Raw genomic sequence first — 13,196 nt, 5'->3', positions numbered from 1 at the left:
ATTTATAAAAAGAGTAACAAGCTAGTGTCGCGGGTGGCGTTGCTGCACGAAGTGTCGAAGTGCACGGTGTGACGGTGAAGAAACGCGACCACGTGCCAACACCTCCCCCCCATCCCCCGGCACCCGCGCCGCCGTCACACCTCCCCCCACACCCTGGCACTCGCGCCGCCCCCCACACCTCCCCTACCCCCCGGCACCCGCGCCGCCCCCACACCTCCCCCCACCCCCCGGCACCCGCGCCGCGCGGTCGTCGATGTCCGTGCATCGACAGTCTTAAAGCATCGCAGTTTCAGGGCCCTATGCACGGGGCTCTAATCTGACGTCGTTGCTAACACTGGCCCTAACAAGAGCCGTGCTTCGCAGACTACCACTGGATCGGAAACGCGACCCACTGAGAAGATCCGGTGAGAAACTCAGTGGGTTGTGTCTGTGGGTTAGTTTACTCCTCGAGCTCTTGGTCGCAAGCGACGGGTTCGACGAGGGCGGTGACCGTTGCTTGTGGTACCTAAAAGCACCGTTAGTGGATCGGCCTCGTCTCGGGCTGGGATTGCGGTGTTCATTCATATTACATCTTTGTCCAGCAGCTGACACCAAGTCTCTCTGAAGAATATTTGCCCATAGACACTAAAAACAATCCACGGTATAGTTATGGTAGAGTAAAAGACGATTCCGATGTTGATTGGTGAATTAATTTCAGGGATATGGTGCTTTTTGATGATGTGGTGCGTCAATAGCTACGGCGACCGGGTCCTGGAGGGGCACGGCGGGTACACGGCGCTGCTGCTGCTGGCCACGGCGCTGGTGGTGGCCACGCTGTGCTGCATCTCGAGGCAGCCGGTGTCCGAGAAGAAACTCGCTTTTTCCGTATGATTTTTTTTATCACTCCATTCCACTCAACAACGTTACTGTAACCGGATTAGTTCACTAATAGCTAGTTAGTTCACTAATCCGGTTACAATAAGTAACCGGGTAATTTTCCAAATTCTAATTAATCATCTTCATTTCATTTCACTACATATTATCATTTTTCATAAAAATAAGAATATAAATTAAAATAAGACATGACTTCAAGATCTTAGCTACCAGGTAATAAAACCCCATTAAAAAAAAATCACTAGACACGACACTAAATGGCGCTGTCATCAATCCGTTACAGTAAGTAGAGTTTCAACTCTAGGGTACCGTAAAATGGGGCGATTAGGGACAAATTCCAACTTTATGAGCAATTTTAAGGTAGTTGTTGATGTATATAATGCTATATCAGGATCAAAATGATTGAGTCTTGGGGGCATCTTTGTTGTCCAATTTAAAATTATGCAACTAGCATTCCAGTTTAAGCAAAAAATGCAAAAATAGGTGTAATCCCTATTTACCCGAAAATTGCGGTTAATTGGGATGAAATGAGAAATTTGCTAGGGTTGGCACTACTTTTATTTTTATATATAGTTTTAATTAATTTATTTATTTAGTTGCACCAACAAAATGATCATCAATAAAAAAAAATTAAAAACTGACAAAAGTACATGGCAGACATCACCTCAATTATAGGTGCAATCGACAGTGCTGATATTTCTATCTGGGTTAATAGATTGGGTGTGTCGGTTATTCCATGGATTAATCAGATGAATACCCCCACTCTGAACAAATATTTAATATTTTATTAAGTATTACTTAGACATTTTTGTCCACCTTGAGATTTCATTGATCTTGTTACATGTCTCTGCAAAATCGACTTACTTATATTAAATTGCTTATCTATTTCAACTAAAGACTTATTCCCAATTTCGCTTCGAATAAACCAGATTTTTAACAACAAATTTAAAAAAATATTGTTATAACTACATAGACAACCCTACAAACCTGTACCTATTTATACTTAGGTCGTTTCCATTTCACGTATTCTCATCCCAATTGACCCCTTTTTCGTTGTTATTTGTACCTAAGACGTCCCTAATATCCCCAAAAACAACAGATTTTTACATGTATTTTTATTTAATCAAATACATTAAAACCAATAGCAACTGAGACTTACCTTTAATATATATGCTGGTTCAAACACTAAATAACGTTTATAAATCATAGTCGTCTTCTATTATTATCAAATAAATAAAAGAGAGCAAAGTTTCTAGCACTAAAATAATTACCACCACAGGAAGTTAATTTGAAACGCGATTTTTTATAAGTTAGCAGCTATTATCATGCATATTCAGAGTTGTTTTGTGAACTTTCAACATTCTACTATTAAACTACAAAAAATGGAAGATTTTGCAACGAATATAAAACTTATATTGAGCGTCGAAAGATTTTTCCGGTTTTTTCCCGATTCGCCTCTCAATCCCTAAACGCCCCATTTTACCGGTACTCCATAAAAGCTACTGCAATTCATTGTCTTCTACTGCAATCCTCTATAGTTTACTGCTGTCTCCTGTTGTCTACTACAGGTCTCTGCTGTCTACTGCAGATCCCTATATCTCGCACCTTTAGAATTCTAAAGACTCAACTCAAAAATACGTTTTTCGGAAAACATCGATTAAAGTTTTCAAACCGAAAAGAACGTTGAAGAAAGGGGCGGAGTGAAAGATACCGATGGATAGTTTTGTCCCTTTATAAGCTACTTCTGGTCATTTGATTACTAAGAGTCGCTGAAAAGGGTCGTTCTAGGTCCATTTTTTAATTAAAAGACGAAATCCAAAAATTTCGAAATGAGTCTCTATAACTCTAAAGGGGTTGAAGCTGAAGTGGGCTGGTCATGTAGCACGACTTAAAGACCAGAGGATGGACTGCAAGAATAACTGCACGGGAAGAGGGTCACAAGGGAAAAGAAAAAAGGGTCGCCCGATATCAAAACGGGAGGACGATACAAAAGCTATTGCTGGCCCTCGATGGATACAGGTAGCCCAAAATAGAACCAAATGGAAGGACTTGGAGCAGGCCTTCACCATGTTTAATGGGCTCCTGCCAAACATACAATTATTAAATACCTATTTACTTTGTATTTTAGCAGGAAATAAAAGGTTTTTTTATTTTATTTATTTATTTATTAATTCTGAAGGTGCGATATGTTCTCTCGGTGCTGTGTATGACAGTGCGTTGGTGTGGTTGGTCGCAGGTGCCGCTGGTGCCGTGGCTGCCCGGCCTCAGCATATTGATCAACGTGTATCTGATGTTGAACCTAGACTACATGACGTGGGTTCGGTTCGGCGTTTGGATTGTAGCCGGTAAGTAAATATAATTACAACATATTTAGGTTAAGCTTAGCGACGGAGCGTCGAGCTCAGAACTGGAAGTCAAGATCGGCAAATTTTTACAACTAAACACTTATTAGTATACATTTTTTATACATGTAATAACTTATTGCAGCTGTTTTTGTGTATGTCTTAAATAAAATGAGGTATCTGAACAAGCGTGGAGAAAAAAAGACGGGAATAACTGCTCCTAGTGCAAGGGGGGGGGGGGGGAGGGGTAAGGTAGTAAGGGACAAAGGTAGAGTTTTCTTCTATTCTGCGCTGCACACAAACAAAAGGAAAGATGTCGGCGATAAGAGTTGAAAAACCCTCTTGCACTATCATCGTCCAATCATCCGATCCCCCCAGGTCGGAATCCTGGCGGGGTCAGGGGGTTGAAAATACCAGCACTACCGTTTTTTTCCGTCCTGGTTCAATCAAAGGAAACTCAGTCCATACAGCCAACATTATAAGGACCTTTTGCGTAACTCGACAGATTCTCACACGACTCTGCAAACCGAAGGTATTGCTTGTACCCTCTTATAGTTATGAGTGGGTTTGATTCCGGAACACGTAATTATAACGCTATTAAATTACTAATATAAAATTTGATTTACATATGGTTTTACGTGTAGGTACATTTGCAAAGAGAAAAAACGTGATTCTAAATATTTGGCGGGAACGCGAAAAGCGAAGTTGTGTAAATTGTTTTATTTAGTGAATTTAGTGTTTCTTCAGGTTTAAATGTGTCATAACGGTGGCTTATTAACTTGTGTTCTTCACTGAAAAAGTCTTAGTGAATAATCAAAACTTTTACGAGAGTAAAAATAAGTTCGAAGTCGTCGTGGCCTAAAAGGATAAGACGTCCGGTGCATTCGTATTATCTATATATTAATACGTGAAGCAAAACTTTTGTATCCCTTTTTACGAAAATTGCGCGGACGGAGGAGTATGAAATTTTCTACACTTATAGAGAATATAGAGAAGAAGTGCACAATGCTAATATTTTTTTAAATAATGCATAAAAGAAAGATACATTAAATCAATAAAGAAAACTTTACACACACTACATGCTATGTATTGTCAAACTTTTGTTCTTGACGTCTGTTGTCAAATTGAGAATAGATTAAATATTGTTTGTCTTTGTTATTATTTTTTATAGTGTAGTCTTGGCAAAATTTGTGATTATAGAAGTATAAAATACAATTATAATAAATAGTGTACAAACTTACAATTCCAATTAATTATAGTCGAATTTCGACTACTGCGGGACCTCTAGTAAATCAATTACTATACATAAAATAGAAGAAGAAATGTGATTCCAAGCATACTTCACAATACAATTATAAACCATAGCACGATCAAACTTCACCTCTAATTGTCACCTGATTGTATTGACAAGTGTTCGGGGGATAATCGAAATTCGACCTTAAATAGTGGTCACAAAGCTTAGACTTGTTTTATTCATTACAGTTTTCTCTTTTGTTTTATTGATAACTAGTGGTCCCCTCAGTAGTCGACATTTGACTATAAGTAATTGAAATTATAAGTTTGAACATTATTATGGTTCTATTGTCAAAGACTAATTATACTTCTCACAGATTTCGCCAAGACTACACTATAGACAAGTAACTTGACTGAAGACTACACTATAACAAGTAAGACTTAAAGACAAACATTAATTTATACTCAATTTGACCACAGACTTTAAAGAATAACAAAAGTTTGACAATAAACAAGAGTATATAAGTGGGAAGATCGGTACTTTTTGGTTAATTCACACTGGCACACTAGTTTTATTTTAAAAGAAGAAAATATAAATGACAGATAACAAATTGACGTAACGATGTTACGGATAGTATTTTTTTTGAAAGAATAAAAGATTTTGTTGTTAAACTAAATATCCACTAGATTTCGCCATACCATCCCACATATATGTATACATATATGTGTTGTATCAAATACATGGTAGTGTGTGTAATGCTTTTTTTATTGATTTAATGTATTATCTATGTATAATTCTCTAAAAGTGTGGGAAATTTCATACTCCTCCGTCTGCGTAATTTTCGTAAAAAGTGTTACAAAGTTTTTGCTTCACGTATTAATAGATAGATAATAAATCGCTTCAATAAGTCAGCCAGTAAGTTCTGGTAAGCCAAAGGATATACTAATAACAAGACAAACATAATTTAGGTATTTATTAGTGTCAGGACGTATATATAGTAAGCTCACACGAGCAGGCACCACTGTCCAGTCTGTTTTTGCCACGAAACAATTTCAGCAAGCGAATATTACAAATATAATAAAATGTTACGTCACAGTCCTCTAAAATTCAAGTGAAAACATTTTACGTTACTGGTGGTAGGACCTCTTGTGAGTCCGCACGGGTAGGTACCACCACCCTGCCTATTTCTACCGTGAAGCAGTAATGCGTTTCTGTTTGAAGAGTGAGGCAGCCGTTGTAACTATACTGAGGCCTTAGAACTAATATCTCAAGGTGGGTAGCGCATTTACGTTGTAAATGTCTATGGGCTCCGGTAACCACTTAACACCGGTGGGCTGTGAGCTCGTCCACCAATCTGATCCCATAGACACAGCCCACTGAGTTTCTCGCCGGATCTTCTTAGTGGGTCGCGTTTCCGATCCGGTGGTAGATTCTGCGAAGCACTGCTCTTGCTAGGGTCAGTGTTAGCAACATTCCGATTTGAGCCCCGTGAGTGACATGTTAGGGCGAAGCTGAAAGAGCCTTTCAAGGCTATTAGCATAGGTAGAAAAAAAATCTATGCAATAAAAAATTACGAAACAAATTGACTGACTATGTTTTAAGGATTTTACTGCCTTAGTAGGCAGACGAGCATACAGTCAATTCGACGTTAAGCGGTCGCTAATGCTCAAGGACATCAGCAACGCCAGGGACACAGGCGAGCTGCTGCCTGCCGCTCGCAACAATTATAATAATTTAATAAAAACCTTATTAATTAAACTAACGCAGCTTACGCGTTGATAAACATTCAAATGTGAAACGTTATTTCTCTAGCTTTCGAAATCGCAATAACCTTAAAACCATTTGAATATAAAGTGTTATTTATCTATACTAATATTATAAAGCTGAAGAGTTTGTTTGTTTGAACGCGCTAATCTCAGGAACTACCAGGCCGATTTGAAAAATTCTTTCAGTGTTAGATAACCAATTTATTGAGGAAGGCTTTAGGCTATATAACATCACGGTAAGGCCAATACAAGTGGAGCACCAATAAAGAATGTTTCAAAATAGGGATTTAAATAGCTCCTTAACATTATATATATATATATATATATTTTTTATTGCCCTTGTAGGCAGACGAGCGTACGGCCCACCTGATGGTGAGTGGTTACCGTCGCCCATGGACTTCAGCAATTCAAAAATATTTACACTTTCTACGTAAATGAAGCGGAGGTAAAATGTAGCGTTATGCCAAAGTAACTATTCCACGCGAACGGCGTCGCGGGCAAAAGCTAGTCTTAAATAAAGTTTGATGGATTCGATTAAATCAAGAATGATCTACTTTCTCATATATAATAAAGCAATTTAGTTCGTTTTATGAATAAACAAACGCAATTAATATGCATGACACTTTAGAAGAATTCCATGCATGAACTCACGATCGCCCTCCTGATCCTAAGTGGTTATTGGAGCCCAAAGATATTACAATGTGAATGCCGATAGTGATACATTAAATCGAAGTCTATTGTATTGTATAACGTCTATCTTACAATTCGAGCCAGAACGCTTCACGACAGAAGTAGGTAGGGTTTTACTGGTTGTAGGACGTCTTATGAGTCCGCACTGGTAGGTACCATCAACCTTCCTATTGCAGCCGTGAAGCATTAATGCGTTTCGGTTTGAAGGGTGGGGCAGCCGTTGTAACTATACTGAGACCTTAGAACTAATATCTTAAGGTGGGATGCGGCATTTACGTTGTAGATGTCTATGGTTTCCGGTAACCACGTAACATCAAGTGGGCCGTGTGCTCGTCCACCCGTCAATGCAATAAAAAATAAAAATGTGGTACCTACCCGTGCGGACTCACAATATTTCCATATACCGGATAAGATTAAAAAAATACACTCACCAATTAATCGATATTTTTGTACTAATTCATTGCTTTAATAATTATAATTCACTAAATTCAATTAAACTTTCTTAGCGTCTTAATGATAAACGGATAAGAGACTTTGTGTACGTTACGTCCCCAAACGTGATCCAAATGGTTGAACGTATTCGATTCCATGACACGAAAACCTATAACATTAGGGAGTCTATCCTTCAATATCTGAACGTCTTTTAACGTGGACAGTTTGTCATTTTTCCCACAAATAAGCACCACTTTGATTGTCACCCTGTTTAAAGAGTACTCCGGCGGCGCAGCGGACTGGTACATGTCTAAGTTCATTCTTCTCCCGTAGTCGTATTGCGCGAAAATCCTTCGCCTACCCACCTGTGTGTAATGAGCCAAATTCTTTCTCGAAGTTCCGTCCGGGAACTGTCCTATTGTAGTGTAGTAGAACTCAGGTTCGAGTTCATCCGCATCCGCCCCGGTCACCGGGAAGAATCCTATTTTCAGACACAAGTCGTATCCGATTCTCTGACCGCAGATTATGTTGTAAATCGCCTTAAATATTGAGTTATAGCCAAAGAGCTCCTCGAAGCCCAATACGGTTAGAAGGTCGTTGATCTCTGCGCTGAATTGCAGTAGTATAGAAGAGGGAGGCTCCAAATTCTGTAGATACACAACCGGTGCTAAAGCCAGGAATACATTGATTTTCTCGTTGTATTCCGGTCTCATACTAGCCAGTACGAAAGTTATGGTGGTCCCTTCAGAAATACCGATAATACTGAGCTGGTTTTGGCCGGTTGACTGCAAGATGAAGTCGATGTTCGCCGGTAGGTCGTAATAGCCGTGCTCGTGGAAGCTGAAGTTCCAAAATGCCTTGTCCTTATCAGGGTCTAGTGTCAAATGTTTCCTGGAATACCTCGATCCTCGCACATTAAGTGCCCACACATCATAACCCTGTTTTGCTAGGATGTACCCTAACGACGTCTTGCCTCTTAGCAGATAAATATCAGCTGTTCCAAATATACCGTGTGCAAGTAAAACAGGTCGTTTCTTATTCCCTTGTATGTTGAAGAGTTTCAATATATATCCATCTTCAGTGATCACCTCATATTCTCTAACGACGAGTCCATATTTGTAGGCCAGTTGCGTGAAGTTCAATCTTGCGTCTTCTGGTAGCCCGATTAGAGTCGAGGTAATGTTTATCGATAGTGTCACTGGCTTATCGATTATCATTAACGTAAGGAAAAATATCGATTTGACGATCGACATTATAAATAATTTAAGGAAAAACACCGAATTAAATATGACAGCTAAATTTTTCGTAATGTGTGCACACACATCGAACCGCGAAACGTAACTATGCCGAGAAGCGTTTTTTTTTTGTTTTATGCAAACTAATTCCGTTTGGCAATCGATTCTGATACTTAACGTACTGATCTTAGATTTCACAATTGTTTGAACGGACGTTAATAAATTTTTATATGTAAAAACGAAACGTTAATATGAATCACCCTTTGCGGATTTTAAACGCAATTTTTGCGTAGATTTTCAAAGCCACTATTTACTAAAGTTGCGGTCACAGTGAATACCGGTTGATACGAGGTTGTAGATTTAATAACTGTTTATAATGTTGTGTGGTAGAGAGTGGATTACGATGCGGCCTACATTAGGATGGATGACGCCATTAACATTTCGAATTCTTTAGTCCTTACTTTTCGATGACATCGGGTTATTATTCTTTACTCGAAAGAAAAAATCACAATGTCGATTATAAACTGAATATCAGTTTATTATTGAGGTCTCAGGATGTTATATTTTTTGAATAAGTTAGTGTCTGATTAGGGAATGTTTTTTTTTTTAAATCGCCATTACCATTTGCAGATAAGGTTAACTGGTCATACTGGTCGACTGCTCTGATTGTACAATACGTATATTGTATATATGTAGTTCATTTTATTAATTAAATTTATTTAGTTTAATCTTTTCTTACATTTCCAATACGATTACGTTTAATACTATATACTGATGACCTCTTGTGAGTCCGCGCGGGTAGGTAGCACCGACCCGCCTATTTCTGCCGTGAAGCAATAATGCGTTTCGGTTTGGAGGGTGGGGTAGCCGTTGTAACTATACTGAAACCTTAGAACTTATATCTCAAGGTGGGTGGCACTTTTACGTCGTAGATGTCCATGGGCTCCAGTAACCACTTAACACCGGGCGGGCTGTGAGCTCGTCCACACATCGAAGCAATAAATAAAAAAATACTTGAAGTTTTTCGTGATCACAAACGTGTCATGTGACATGAGTAGTAACAGTGAATTTGATTATTGTTGTTTGTAATCTGCAACTATTGAGCATTTATATGTAAATTTCATTCAATTATACAAACCAGCGTTCGCCGTTCGAAATTCGACCATAATTACGGATAACGCAAGATATAAATTCGTCTTTTGTATTACGTTTTCTCCTTTGTTTTGTTACATTTTGCCGGTAAACATTTAGGTTCATTCGTAGCTATAAAACAAAAAAAAAATGAAAGTGGCTGACAAACAGAAGAGTTATTGGTACCTCCTCCTAACTGTATTGTATTTCTCTATTCACATATAGATAGTTCATATTGGAGTGTCTGTTTCTGATTTCGATAGTTTTTTTTTTTTTTTATTGCTTAGATGGATGGACGAGCTCACACCCCCCCGGTGTTAAGGGGTTACTGGAGCCCATATACATCTACAACGTAAATGCGCCACCCACCTTGAGATATAAGTTCTAAAATCTCAGTGTAGTTACAACGGCTGCCCTACCCTTCAGACCGAAATGTTTTGTTTAAGTTCAAATTTTAATTTGCACTCTAGTGAAACTAAAATTCGAGCTTTTAATTTATTTCTTATGATATGTCTCTGAAAATTTTTGGACGGACACATTTTAATCCCGGAATCATTTAGACTTTCTGCGCTAAATTTAAAAACTATACATTTTATTTTTTTATTGTTTGTTTCTTCTACTTGGAATAGTATCGAGATTTGATTGGAAGGTTTTTTTAATTACCGATATAAGCTGTTTAGTTGAAGTCTAAAATATGATCAGTCCCTTTGGTTGGTTATTTTGTAAGTATGCCATTATCTATATATTATATAAATGAATTGCCGTTCGTTAGTCTCGCTAAAACTCGAGAACTGCTGGACCGATTTGGCTAATTTTGGTCTTGAATTATTTGTGGAAGTCCAGAGAAGGTTTAAAAGGTTTGATAAATATGAAAATGCTCGCAATTCAATAAAAATAACAATTTTGTTTTTCCTTTGATGTGTCCCTCGTCGGACGGATTCCTTTTGTTTGTTTTAAGTTTATTTTATACAAAAGTTTAGGTGTTTTATTTGTCGATTGAGGCACTACGAAGTCCGGGTCAGCTAGTTTTGTAATAAATAGATTCTCTTTGGGCACTTTTAGTGCCCAATGCCAGAATTAATTGGTCTAAGGGAATGCCTCAACAGCGCGTAACGTGATGCTCGGTTTACTAATACGGCTAAGTTCGACTTCGAGAGACGGCTGTAAATTTTCCGTAATAATTACAGTTATTATAAGGCAAGCGGGTCCTAACTATAAATATTTAATTAGAACCACAACCCTTCGATTGTCGATCGGCTTATAAATATTACTAGTGGTCGCCCGGTAGTCGAAATTCGACTATAATTAATTAAAATTATAAGTCTCTACACTATTATGATTCTGTTTTCAAAGACTATTATACTTCTATAATCACATATTTCGCCAAAACTACACTATAGAAAAATATTAATAAAGACAAACAATATTTAATCTATTCTCAATTTGACCACAGACATCAAGAAAAAAAGTTTGACAATAAATAAATAGTATGCATGCGTGTGTGCGTCAAATACATGGTAGTGTGTGTAATGTTTTTTTTTATTGATTTAATGTATTTTTTTGGCATAATTAAAAAAAATATTAGCATTCTGCACTCCTTCTCTATATTCTCTATAAGTGTGGGAAATTTCATACTCCTCCGTCGGCGCAATTTTTGTAAAAAGAGATACAAACATTTTCCTTCACGTATTAATATATAGATAAATAACATCCCACTGAGTTTCTCGCTGGATCTTCTCAGTGGGTTGCGTTTCCGATCCTGCGAAGCGCTGCTCTTCCCAGGGCTTGGTTTGAGCCTCGAGAGCTTACCTACACGTTAAGATTACGCTGACATAGCCTCTCAAGGCTATCAGCTTAGGTAGGAAAAAAAAATCTTCAAGTTTCAAACAAATAAGAGAAGTCTCAAAAATAGGAAGTGTAATTAGTAATTATGAGAATGTACAGTTCAATGTTAGAATCGTTGTCGAGGTCAACGTAACTCGGTAATTAACGCGTCGGCGGACCTGCCGTGTGATACACCTCATGAATAGCGAATCGTGGATTGGGTTTTGGCTTATGTTTATTACCCACGAAGGCAGACGAGCTTACGGCCTGATGGTGAGTGTCAGCGTCTTGTATATCCGAACACCTTCAACACAATGCTGTGGAAACGCCGCGGCTTAAGTCCTGAGTCGGATTGTCGGTGGCAAAAAACATCTGGAAGAGACACTCAGGAGTTGCTGTGACAGTAAGCTGGTTAAATACTTGAGCCCATACGTGAATGCCCTTACTGATCTTGAGACATTTGCGAAGTTAGTGTAGGCAGCGGCTTGGCTCTGCCCCTGGCATTGCTGAAGTCCATGGGCGACGGTAACCACTCACCATTAGGTGGGCCGTATGTTCGTCTGTCTACAAGGGCAAAAAATAAAAAAAAGTCTCAATTGTATTGTATAGCAGCTTCACTTCAGAAACAGGCCTGGTTATGGTACCCACACGTGCGGACTCTCAATACGCTCCACTACTCCAATCAGTGATTCCATCATGTGAGAATGTAAACAAACAGAAACTAAACCACCGAACGTAAAATCGACTTCGCTTTCCCACAATGCCGAATGTGTAGGAATTCCATTGTTTCGAGATTACCCACGCGCCGTCTCTGCGTCGGGTGAAAGCTGAATAAACGAGTTAAATAGTCAACATGTCCTTTAAAATAATAGATGATTAAACAAGAAAGAATCTGAGAGGACATCGTTGGCCTAAATACCCTTATAAGTTTATCTGTTTCTGGCATTAAAATCTGGTATCTGGTATCGTATGAGCTGTAGAATTTTAAACATTGTCAGTAGACATAAATACTACATCTACTAAATCTAATACTGCTATATAATAGTACTAATAAATCATACTAAATCTAATCTTCCATAGTAATGGTAGATTAGGTTTAATACTTTTTTGTTAAAGGTATTTGGTATGCGAGGCCTGGGTGTAACTGCACCTATGTGTATGTATCTGCGAATAACCGCACTAAAATTACGCTTCAGATGTGTATTCGTTCAGACATATAGATCTTCGGGTTTACTGCAAAGCCCAATGATTTGTATCGTTAAGTCACTAATTTTAGTTTATTACTTTGGTAGCATAAAATAGGAGAGAAAAAAAAGTGCGCGATCGAGATAACTTGTTAGATAGGTATCCTTAATCAAAAAGGTTCCCTTAATAGTAACATATCACTACATTGTATACAACAAAGTCGCTTTCTCTGTCCCTATATCCCTATGTATGCTTAAATCTTTAAAACTACGCAACGGATTATGATGCGGTTTTTTTTAATAGATAGAGTGATTGAAGAGGAAGGTTTATATGTATATGAAGGTTTATATTAACATTCATTAAATAGTGGAGAAATCAATAATAAATTACAGTTTCCGAAGCGAAGCGAGGGCGGGTCGTTAGTAGTTTATAAAATACTAGCGACCCGCCCTCGCTTCGCTTCGGAAGATACATGAAACCAAAA

At 38.3% G+C, this 13,196-nt stretch overlaps 2 protein-coding genes across 3 annotated transcripts in view; one reads left to right on the top strand and one right to left on the bottom strand.

Annotated features, from left to right (window-relative positions):
* The window catches only part of LOC101735503 (cationic amino acid transporter 2), a 44,232-nt gene that overhangs the window by 18,512 nt on the left and 12,524 nt on the right, over positions 1 to 13,196 (top strand). For both annotated transcript variants that reach the window (XM_004925325.5, XM_021347459.3), the window contains exons 12-13: positions 698 to 864; positions 3,110 to 3,218. In XM_004925325.5, the coding sequence (XP_004925382.2) occupies positions 698 to 864; positions 3,110 to 3,218 (276 nt within the window). The remainder of the gene's footprint in view (positions 1 to 697; positions 865 to 3,109; positions 3,219 to 13,196) is intronic.
* On the bottom strand, positions 7,340 to 8,935 carry LOC134199220 (lipase 1-like). Its single transcript, XM_062669592.1, has one exon. The coding sequence runs from the start codon at positions 8,588 to 8,590 to the stop codon at positions 7,394 to 7,396; it is 1,197 nt and encodes a 398-aa protein (XP_062525576.1). The 5' UTR covers positions 8,591 to 8,935; the 3' UTR covers positions 7,340 to 7,393.

Source organism: Bombyx mori, chromosome 8 (genome assembly GCF_030269925.1).
Source record: "Bombyx mori chromosome 8, ASM3026992v2".
NCBI lineage: Eukaryota > Metazoa > Arthropoda > Insecta > Lepidoptera > Bombycidae > Bombyx > Bombyx mori.
This window is presented reverse-complemented; position numbering and strand designations above follow the sequence as displayed.

Excerpts from the sequence above, each read along its gene's own strand:
- LOC134199220 (XM_062669592.1), bottom strand. The coding sequence starts at position 8,590 with ATGTCGATCGTCAAATCGATATTTTTCCTTACGTTAATGATAATCGAT.